This window comes from Mesocricetus auratus, unplaced genomic scaffold (genome assembly GCF_017639785.1).
Source record: "Mesocricetus auratus isolate SY011 unplaced genomic scaffold, BCM_Maur_2.0 Super-Scaffold_100019, whole genome shotgun sequence".
Lineage (NCBI taxonomy): Eukaryota > Metazoa > Chordata > Mammalia > Rodentia > Cricetidae > Mesocricetus > Mesocricetus auratus.
In genome coordinates this window covers 35,827,335-35,838,722 of record NW_024429200.1, presented here as the reverse complement: position 1 = coordinate 35,838,722, position 11,388 = coordinate 35,827,335, and the positions used below count along the sequence as shown (strand labels likewise).

The 11,388-nt window shown below is 40.6% G+C and overlaps 1 protein-coding gene across 6 annotated transcripts in view; it reads right to left on the bottom strand.

Moving 5' to 3' along the window:
- Window positions 1–1,544: 1,544 nt before the first annotated feature.
- Window positions 1,545–11,388, bottom strand: part of Hepacam2 (HEPACAM family member 2) — a 32,567-nt gene continuing 22,723 nt past the window's right edge. For 3 of the 6 annotated variants that reach the window (XM_013122655.2, XM_040728672.1, XM_040728673.1), the window contains exons 5-10: window positions 7,366–7,491; window positions 7,254–7,278; window positions 7,131–7,168; window positions 5,759–5,832; window positions 2,644–2,753; window positions 1,545–2,354 (exon numbers count right to left, since the gene is read on the bottom strand). In XM_013122655.2, coding sequence (XP_012978109.1) covers window positions 2,288–2,354; window positions 2,644–2,753; window positions 5,759–5,832; window positions 7,131–7,168; window positions 7,254–7,278; window positions 7,366–7,491 — 440 coding nt within the window. In that variant the 3' untranslated portion in view covers window positions 1,545–2,287. Of the gene's footprint in view, window positions 2,355–2,639; window positions 2,754–5,702; window positions 5,833–7,130; window positions 7,169–7,253; window positions 7,279–7,365; window positions 7,492–11,388 lie in introns of those variants that run through there. The other 3 variants (XM_021234609.1, XM_040728674.1, XM_040728675.1) reach the window with 2 other exon arrangements.

The following is an 11,388-nucleotide window of genomic DNA, read 5'->3' as shown; positions in this document are numbered from 1 at the left end:
ACCCTAGTAATATTTGTGGATTTATGTAAATAGGTACAAAACAAGTTTTGATGAAAACAACCCCAAAGTATTCTATTTGTTTTTAAAATTTAGGATAGGTAGCATAGATCTGTGCTAAAAAAGAAAATGAAACTTTTGAAATGTTGGCTTCTTGATTGAATGAGTTAGAAGGGAAAACTTAACAGGGAAAATTTATTGCTTGGTATATAGGAGAGATGCTATTTATGTTCACATCCTTTAAAAAGGAATTGTGTATGAGGAAAAGGTGCTGTCTTAGAGAAAGAGGGGCAAAATCAAAGGTCAAGGAGAGGGAAAGACATGGGAAGACACACAGAGAAACAAAACAAATGAACAGGTCTCTCAAGACAGGCACTATGAGGGGATTCATGAACAGGGTTGGGGGTCTGGGTGGCAGTGTGGAGGGGAGCACTAGGATCGGAGTGGGGTGGGATCTGAAGTTCTGGGGGGATTGCCTATTAAAGCGGCGTGTCCTCAGTGGCAATTTAAATTGGTTCTTTGCTTAAGAAAGTATTGCTGCTTTGTTTTCAACCATCAGAAATTGTTTCTGAAATAAACGTTTATCGGTCCAAGGATTTCTGAAGATTTTCTCATTTTAGACAGACAACTATTTACACAGAGTGATTTTTTAAACTATTTTTTCATGAAATTAGTTTTTTGAGATGCAAATTTAACTCATTCACTTTATTGTATATACTGAAGTTATACCTGCTGTATTCACAACTTTCTATTTATTTCATTGTTGGGAGACTTTCTCAAAAGAGAAACCTTGAGTCTCCATTGGTTTGCTTGCATTCTGGTGTAAAAGTAGATATTTAGAACACAAGGTATGTAGAAAAACAAGGAAAGATTTGAAAATTATCTTTAAAAATTGTATGTGTGCATTTTTATGTATTTGATGTATAAATGTGATGTGTTCCTAAGTGTGCACATGCACATGTGGCTGAATACATGTGCAAGTGTGTGTGTGCATGTGTGTGTGTGTGTGTGTGTGTGTGTGTGTGTGTGTGTGTGTTTGCAAGTGGAAAGGTCATCATCTTCCCCAATTGCTTTTCTGCCTTATTTGTTTGTTTGTTAATTTGAGACACGGTCTTCCTGAACCTGGGCTAGACTGACTGGCCAATAAACTCCTGGGACTTTCCTGTCTCTGGTCCACATCCCTGCCTGAGGCTCTGGGTGCTTGCTGCTCCACCAGACTTTCTGCATGGGTTCTGGGATACAAACTCAGGGCCCCACACTTTCATGGCAAGCACTTCACAAACTGAACCATTCCCCCAGTTCCAGGATAAGTTTTATGTTTGCTTTTTACTGGATTCAGTGTTAGAAAGCAGACATGATCTCAAGAGTTCTGGTGACAGATGTGCTAATTAATCTGATTTGATTATTAATTAATATATGCATAGGCCAAAACATTAATTACATTGTACCCCATAACAATGCACAACTAATATTTATCAATCAAAAAGAAAAGTATGAAAACAAAACATTCCCCCACTTCCTGTTCCAAAAAGAAAGATGGCCAGGTATCATTTTAGTGTTTTATTTTTCAAGAATCATGGTATTGTGCCTCCTTCTTGAATTGTAGTGCTAGCAATGTATTGCTTCAAACCAAAACTTTTTTTTTAATTTCAAGCCAGAAATTCATGTGCTTAATTCTCTGGTGGGGTTCTCTGTTGTTTCTTGCCACATATTTAGTTCTAAAACAACTGTGTTGTCCCTGTGTGGAGGTTCCTGCCCCTTAAGGTGGTTTTCATTGCACTCATGTACTCCTAGCTGTTATTTTTAATATTCACCCAGAAGTGAGCATGAATTACGTTGTTGGAACAATTCCATTTGCCAGAGGGGAAGTTCCTGTGTGTGGCTATTGATGTTCTTTTCAAAGTCAACAAATGAAAGCTAAAGAAAGGGTAGAAGACAATTTGCGACAGTTAGGCCTGCAGGCAGCTACATACACACAAACAGAAGTCGATCTCATTATTTCAAAAGACTGTGGGCTTAGCTCCTCCGTGGCAGAGAAGAGACAGGTCTTCTAGTAACAACCTTGAGCTTAACTGGGTAAGTGGTTTGCTGTCTTTACTCTCAACACAGGTTTTGTCCTTGGAGGGACCAGGCTTATGCACATGAAAATAGTCAGTCTTGAATGGAAAGATGCTGGGCCTTTGATGTGACTGGGTCATTCTCCCCTGGTAGCCTTTTGCCGGTGTTATCATTAGTGACAGAGCATTGCAGCTATAAAATGACCATGGTCACTGCCAAGTCATGAGGATAACTAAGATGGCTTCAGCACTGGCCTGACTGAGCCCTTCATACCCAGATGCAGATTCCTCAGAGACACACTGAAAAAAAAAAGAAACATATGCAGCAGACAGGCAATTTCCAGAGAGATGCCTCTTACCTACCCATCCATGTGCATGGCTCTAGGTGATATTTCTATATTTGCCTGTGTCATTTTCAAAACTGTTTTCAAAAGAGGATGTATCTTGAAGAACTTCACATGTTTTGAAGCTATGGCCTCCTGTTTTAGTACTGGGCGGGGGGGGGGAGGCTTCTAATAAATCTTTGGGAAAGCAGAAGGTGACCTGTGAGATCCTCCATTGCACCCACCAAATGCTGATCCATACTTACTCTCGACTCTCTTGTTGTTGGGCAGGGATGTGCTGAATAACTTCATAAATGGTTCCAAGAAAATCTTGCCCTGTCACAGCATCAGAGGCTGGGGCGGACCTACTTGGCATCTAGAAAACATAGTACATTGAAAGAAAAACTTAGCCCAAGATTAGCTGGAAATGCACTGTAGCTTAAGGATGACCTCTGGAATGTGGCTTCCTCCTTGCTACAGTTTTCATACATCCATGCTATGTTGCTTTTTCTTTCAGTAATAGCTTGGCAATCCTACCACTTTTTTTCATTATTTAAGAAAAAAAGCTGGGGACAGGCGTTGGTAGTGCACGCCTTTAATTCCAACACTCTGGAGGCAGAGGCAGGCGGATCTCTGTGCGTTCAAGGCCAGCCTGGTCTACAGAGTGAGTTCCAGGACAGCCTTCAAAACAATACAGAGAAACCCTGTCTCAAAAAAAGAAAGAAAGAAAGCTGGAAATACTGTACAGGAAAAAAATAGAAAAGTAGCAAAAACAGAGATCAAAATAAACAAACAAAAAACAGCTTGACGGCTTAGAACCAGAGAGCACACATGACTGATATATTATATCTTAATTGCTCCTTTGGACACTTTTTGCCAATCACATGCACAAGGCTGGCTTGATAGAAGGAATAATGTGAAGTCAAAAGCCCTCATCGTATTGCAAGTGAGTAAGAAGACAAAGTGATGCTTTAGTTTTAATGCTATGGTAATGACTCCAAAAACTAAAGGCGTGGCTGAAATGAAAAGACTGTAGTGTATTTATTGTTAAAATCCTCATATACTTTGTTTAGCCCTGCCTTTTATGTGTTTCCTCACATTCCTCATATTTCATAATTACTTTCTTTCTGTAAACATTGTCTTCTGGCTTATTGTCAGCCTGGTCTACCTTCCCACTCAGCCCCCAGTTTAATCACACTTCCACCTACCTGCAGTCCTCCATATTTACACAGCACCCCTAGGAAGTGTTTGCCTTGGGTAAGACTAACGCATGCTTTCACTTTCCAATTTGACCTGACAAGAGGTACTGGGATGCCTTAGTTTTATGTAGTTTTGTAACCTGTTTTCATTCCTCTCAGGGGAAGCCCTATGGCCGTGGGCCATGACTTCCCTAGTCATTTTATGTTGAGATTTTGATAGAATTTATAATTGAGATTGACTTCATTTTCCTTGGCATGAAGATGGTCAGGGCCTATGGTAGATGTATACTAACATATATGATACAATATTAGAACTATTGAATAACAACACATTTGTTAATTTTACACATTTGTCTTCTGTCCAACTGCTGGGAGAAATGCTAGATGGATAATGAAATGTAAAACAGGCAAAGAGAGAAGCTACCTATCTTACATGTACTACAAGAATCAAAGAGCTTGTTTTGATTCTTAAGATCCAAATACATTAGCAATTAAATTTATTTTCCTTCTTAGTGACACTTTTGAGATGTTTTTTCTTTTATTGGTTGTTGTTTTCTTCTCATGTTCAATGCCTTGGGCTACCCATCTTCCCAAGCAAATGCCAAGCTGGCTTCTCACTCAGACCCTTCACCCCCATGCCATTGTCCTCATCCTCCTTTAGTTGTTTGACTTCTCACTTCATCCCCAAAGCACCTGACACGGCCACTTCAGAATGCCAGCCAAATTCTTAGGAGTTTCCCGATTCGATACAAGCATGGTTCCAAATCAAGATATGCTGTGTGTTACAGAACTAAGCCAAGCTTCTGAGATGGAACTCGAGGGCACATTTCTGTTTCAAGTTCCTGGACACTAAAGTCCTTGGAGCCAGCAGAGGCTTCAAATAAAGCCCCAGTCTGTGTACAGATGAATCACCTGGTTAAGTGCAAACTTCTTGCATAACTGGCACTCCTTTATAATGAATTACTAGGAATAGAATGTGTGCTTTCTTAAATAAAGAAACTCTGTGTCAGAACTTAGCATGTTCTTTCAGTTCTTCATCCCCTGCCCTACTCTCTGAAGACACACCTTAGAAGGGGGTTTTACGGCACTTAGAAGAAGGTTCTTTTAGTTAACAGATCAACCACCTATTTGTTTTGTCTTTTTTCTCGTCGACGCGATGAGGGAAACAATCCTGTCTAAGATATGAGTAGGGCACTGCAAAGCCTTTGTCAGGTGTGTCTCCTCTTCATCCGTGACAATATGGGTGCTACTGACTCACCCTCCGGGAAGATGAAATCCAATCAACTCCTCTCCATTACTCACAGGACATGTCTGAAATAAAGTCTGTACTCAGGAAACTCACTGGATGAAGCACACAGCGTGATAGAGTGCTTAGAACAAAGGGACTGTTTCCTAATAGCAAACAGTTCTTTCCTAAGCAATGGAAGAAAGAACACCCAGAAGCAAGCAATCCATTTTTGGCTCCATCCAAGTGGACTATTATAGGGGAATAAGGAGACAGAGGAAAAATTGGCCCTTTACAAATCTACGCGAGCTCATGAGCTAATAATTCAGGGACACATTCTGCATGAAACTGATCATTTACAATCTTTTTTAAAGACTGAAAACAAATGGCTTCAACTGTAAAAGCCCCTGCCTTTTAAAATGATTGCTCCTTTAGCATAACAACAGAGATATATTCCTGTACATTATTGGGCTTTTGCTATATGATAATTCCCTTATGATAGGCAAGTAGCTTCAAGAGTGTTATCGAGTATCTTTGTAAAGTTATGAGGTGGGAAGGAAGGACACGGAGGAATAGAGTGAGTTCTGTGAAGTTAAGGGCCTAGGCCACTGAAGCCACATGGAGTAATTTAATCCAGGGACTCCTGGTCTCCTCTTGTTCTTTCCTCTTTGTAATCAACCTAGTCACTTCTTTATTCATAGAATATATCTGGTAAGGAGTGTTCATTAAGTAGTGTAACTTCCTTATTTGTGTCGGCTCTATCTCTATAAGGGAAGAAGAATGAGAAAAATGTCCCAGTGCTACACATCTCAGAACACCGTGAGTCCACACTGTGGAATGCGGCGAGGGCCAGTGAAGCCATTGGACTCACTGCCCTCGGTCTTAAAAGAACGCTGCTTACACCTCTGGGAAAGCGGAATTCTACTTCTTGGTTAATCAGCCACTAGGAAAACCAACCCTGGGAACACCAGACGCATCAGGAAAAGCCACAAATTCGTATATTCCGAAGTCACCCAGAGCATCTTCATGGCCTGAAAGGAAAAATGACACTACTTACAGAAGCAATGCTCTCCTCTGATATTTAAAAATTTGTGCGTTTATTTTTGTTTCTTTGGAATATCCAAAGAACTTATCTTTATCACCTGCTTTAAGTGATATGTGCATGAAACCATTTGATATTTCCTAGTGTCATATGGTCACATTGGCAGTGAATGGTTTTGGGAATAAGTCCTTCTCAAGAGGAAAACAGTAACTGAACTTCACTAATTATTCTCAAGGTCTGATGTGGGAGTATTGTATTACATACTCAAAAACACATATGTGGAGAAGATCAGGAATTTACGTATGCAGGCTTTAGTCTGTGGGCTCACAGCCATCTTTGTCCCACTCATATTATTTGTCCCACTCATATTATCTGCTGAGCCTCGATATATCCCACAGAGAACATTAGAAAAGAATGATGAATAACAGTAGCTACACAGACACCTTAAACCCAGTGCAGCACAGTAGGGACATTACCCAAACTTTATCTGGGGAATGAAGAGGGTGGAGGTGGTTGGGAGGAGCCAGATGGTCTTGGGACCCTTCCCCTCTGTGACATCCAATTACTGTAAGAGAGCAAAGACTAGATAAAGGGAGGAGCCATTTTCTTTTGTCATTAAGAGTCACATTGGGCTGTTCACATCATTTTATTTTAATTCTTCTAGCAGCCCCAGGAGGAAGGTTCTATCCCTGTTATATAGATGAGGAATATGAGGCCAAGAGTAATAGTTTTCCCAAGGGGAATGTCACAGATATGGGACTGAAGCCTGGCTTTCAGTGACACAACCATCCCGGCATAAGCTCCATTGTTAACTTAAAACAACTCAGTACAGAGTCAACAATGAAGGTAGTGACTGTTGTCTGGGGACAAAGGAGCAGCCCTGCCCCTGATTACACCTCCATTTCTTCCTCTATTTAGGATAGGGCTGTCAGTATTGTCAGTCCTCCAGAAACTACAGAGGCTTCCTTTGCTCTTACAGACTAATGCTGAGAGGGCTAATCGTGAGAATGGAGCAGAACTCAACTTCATTCCTCTGATCTTTAGTTGCCTTGTCAATATTTGGAGTTGCGAGTCTTTCCCTAGCTTATCCTACAGACCTGTGTGGCTCACATAAAGCCACCACAGAGACAGCAATTTGTCAAGGGAAGACATCAAGATTTGTGCTCATATCAGCTTCTATCCATTAGATTACACTGGCAGTGACATCTGTAGATATCCCTAGTAAACACTGATGATTAGGTGTTATACATAACTAAGGATAACACTCCCTTCTAGTCTGCCCATTACCTGAAAATGTTTGAGCTTTTCTGTACTCGGACTCTGGTCTGAAAAGACAAACAGATGTATTAATCAAGAATTATAATTGAGGTAAAGCATTTCAAGTTATTGTCACAGAAACATATACATTACCGGCCTTTTAGCTTCTGCCTTATAGCTAAAAACAAGAGAGGGGAAACACAGTAAGGTATCTTGTTTTTTTTTTTTTTGGAATGCTTCAAAATGTATTCTTATTTTAACCTACCTTTGCAAGGTTGATATTTTTTCCACAGAAAAAGAAGACACATGGATACAATCAAAAACACCGATATTCCAGTTATACTTGCTAATGGGGACAGTGATTTTCCTTTTTGTGCAAGCTTCTCCAGTCCTAAAAAATAGTAATAAATTACTGGATATTCTGAAATGCTTATGACTATTCTCTACTAAATAAGACATCATTGCCTGTGCTCCTCTCTCTCCCGTAGTCTCTCCTTCATCCCCAAAATGGATGGGATACAGTGATTTAAAACTTAAGCTCAAAACTCTCTGGGGACGTTTGTGCTTGGAGATGTGACAGGATATCTGGGGAACGCTGACAGGGTGTACCAGTCATAGAAAACTGTCGCTGTGTTCACCACCTTCCCATGTCTGCCTCAGCTCATTGTCTCTGCACCCTGAGATTCAGGATGCTATTGCTGCCTTCAGTCTTGATGTTTGAATGTGATTCAGGGGAGGGGTCTTCCCAGGGACGCAGCGGCATATGTTTAAGGATGTGAGAAGAGGGGGACTCATTTCAAATATACTCTGCTACTCTTTTAACCAATCAAACGCCAATTTTCCAACTAACGTGTACATGCAAATTTCAATAAAATGTTTCAAGTCAGGCCTGGCTCAGCTGGCAAAAGCACTCGGTCCAAACTTGGAGACCTACCTGGGATTGATACTGGAATCCACTGTGGAAGGAGAAAATTGTCTCCTGAAAATCATTTTCTGCCCTCCACGTGTGCACTGTAGAACATGTGAAGTGCCACACACACAGGCACACACCGATAGAATAAAAATTTTAAATGCAAAATCACATCTTACAACTAAAAGTCACTTTGTTTTGTAGGCCATTCCTTTTATGACTAGATGCATCTTAAGTCGGGTGCTAATAGCTATAACACACATGCTGAGGGTTTACAATATGCCAAGCTCTGTGCTCAGGATGCAGGATCCACAGTAACTGCTGAGTCGCCTTGGTAATCTTATTGGAGAACAAGTATATTATCATCTCTTCTGGATGAGGAAACTGAGGCTTGCAAAAGTCACTTAAGTTATAATGGTGGGAATAATCCCAGGCTTCTACTGTTTCATTCTGCCTCTTTCCAATACTGTTTGACACAACTTATTGATAGTGGTTATGTTAATACCAGCTGCAGGTTATGATATGTTTAGTCATATATTAACCTGTGTAGGAGGAAGTAGCTGTGACCTTTAACAAGCAGCTCGATATTCATGTGGGAATGAGTTGTGGCGGTTGCCCATCTGCCCAGACTGATATGGACTAAATTCATTAATGCCTCTTCCATTTCAGACATAGCCTGAGAATCTGGGTGTGATGGGGGGCACAGTAGCTACTCAGTTCTGCAGTAACTGCTGAGTCAGCATCCTTCTCTCCTTCCTCCATGAAGGTTCCGTTAGGTTCTCCAGGACTTGAAATGAGTGGGAGCCCTTAGTCATCCCCTTTTCCCAATATGGGGCTACCTAAAATCCTCTTGGTTTTCCCCTGCAGAACAATATCATTTAAAAATGTCTGGTCTTTTTCTACTGTAGCATAACTGGTAAACACCAAACTCTAGAAGGCAGGTTGTGGAAACCATGATACCCTCTCTAGTTTGACCATGCACTGCTGTTCTCATATGCTCTTTAAGTCTGAGAGACAAGGATGGTTTCTACTGAGAAAAATTCTGTGCCATTTGGGGTCACTGTGATCTTTTTAATGCTCCACCAATATTTATATTAATACCCTGCTTGTTCATCAGTGATGCAAGCAATTTCTCTGCTGAACTGGATTTTAATCAAACATTCATTTAATGTCTAATTTTGTCACATCATGGCTGAGTGTCACCATAGGCTAACTCACCAGTGTTGAAGCATTCTTTTGAAAGGGTCACTTTCCCTTTGGGAGACGTGTTTCCCCTAGACTAGTACCAAGGCCCTAACTTCTCCATTTTCATGGGAAAATTTCAACTAAAATTTTGTTGTTGTTGTTGTTATTATTATTACCGTGTGTGTATTTTACTTCTGTTCAAGGATCTGTGAAGGCCAGTGAAGGGCATCAAATCCCCTGGAGCTGGTGTTACAGGAAGTTGTGAGCATTCTGATCTGAATTTGGGCCCTTTAGAAGTGTTCCTAACAGCTGAGTTGTATCTCCAGCCCACCAAAATTTCAATTTTTAATAACAAACTTTAGATACTTCTGCCCTTTTTCCTCACAATATCCATACTATTAAAATTCAGAACCTCTAAACATAATTAAGTGCCAATTTATTTCATTACACAGAAAAACATCTTGGCTGTTTTTATTTTAAAATTAAAACTATGCCAATCCTGACTGTTTCAGACCACTCTTGGTTCACTCTGGCATCCATCATTTACCAGGTACCTCTATGATTCTTAAGCCTGGTAACGGGTTTAACACAAAACAATGGGCTGTCTGACCCTAAGACACAAAGGACACATTTCCCTGTCCTTCATTTTTCACTCTTCCTTCCTTTGGCAAGTAATCAGAGTTATAATTCTCTTCTACAGAGGGTCACAACCTTCCCATTCCTATTCTTCCTTGTGTCCTTAGACTTCCTTACTGCCCTCTGTCTCCTGTTGGCTCCTATTGGTCTGCAGTCAGAGACCCACCTTGTCCCTTGTTGTGACTGGTTCCTGTCAGTGCAAAAGCTTGGCTTTAGTGAAGGTCAGCAAATGACCATTTTCTGAAAACAGATGATGTTTCTTGCCTAGAGAGCCATGGGTCTCTGCCTTCCTCATCTAGAGGGTCTCTGCTCTTGTCCCCGTCTCTCCATCTAGAATGCACATCAAAGGGTGCTGCTGCTGTGGTCTCAGCCCTAGACAAGCATGTTTTTGCATAGATGAGCTTCCGAAACTCTGACTTGAAGATGTGACAATAGACAAATTTCAGTCTTATTGCCCAGAGTATATATTGGGACCTCCAAGGCAGGTCTGGGCACTTGGAAGAGCTCCCTTCTCTCTCCTTTCAGAGTTTATGTTATTCATTTGGACATAGCATGCCATCCTTCCCACTATTTAAACACAATCGACTCTTTTACCAAAGCCAGAGTGCAAATGATATTTGCCCCCTCCTTAAGCAAACAAATAAAATGGAATAACATGTTAAGGGTAAATATAGGCAAGAGGTGTGGTATCCATGGTATCGCTACCCTGCTGTTTGAGGCTGCACCCCAAACAGGACAGCCATATGCTGCATAGGCAGTGCGTCTATTTCTAGATGAGAATGGAGCCCTGAGAACTCTTTCATCCAATCTGTTCCCTAATTATGACAGCTGCCTCATGTCCCCACGGAAATGAATATGCCACACTCTGGGCTGTGTTACCTTCACAGTCCTCATGGCCCCGTTTGACAGACACAGATCTTCTGTGGTAGGTTCTCAAGCAGCTATCATCATAAAGTCTCGGGATCCAGACATCAAAGTTAAGGTTGTATCTCAATCTGTGTCTTAACTGACCCAAAGTTGAGAAACTTGTAGCTAACTAGGGAAAATGAATAAGTTTCTCTTCCTGGCTTATGTTCTTTCCTACTTTCTATTGAAAAGATTTGCATTATAATTTTGGAATGATTGATCTATCCACATTACTTATAAATCTAAAACACATCTATTTTAGATACCTCTTAAACTATGTCCACGTGTCCTTAGGGACTTGAATATCTCATTAAATACAAACCTTTAAATTCCAAGCAGATGGCTACATTCCCGTGTGTGTGGTGTGTGTGTGTGTGTGTGTGTGTGTGTGTGTGTGTGTGTGTGTGTGTGTTGTGTGTGGTCATAGTAGTAATTTAGGTTCAGCCAATACTTTAAAATATGAATATCCATATATTCAAAAAAGTCCTTAATTAGGTAGTAAAATCATTACTTTCAAATATAAATGCTAACTTATTATTTTAATGTCTATTATTTCCTTGAAACAACTAGATATTACTTTAACTATAGATATTCCATTGCTTCTCATAGGTATGAAATAGTATATCTTGTGGACAAAGTATCTGCATTTTT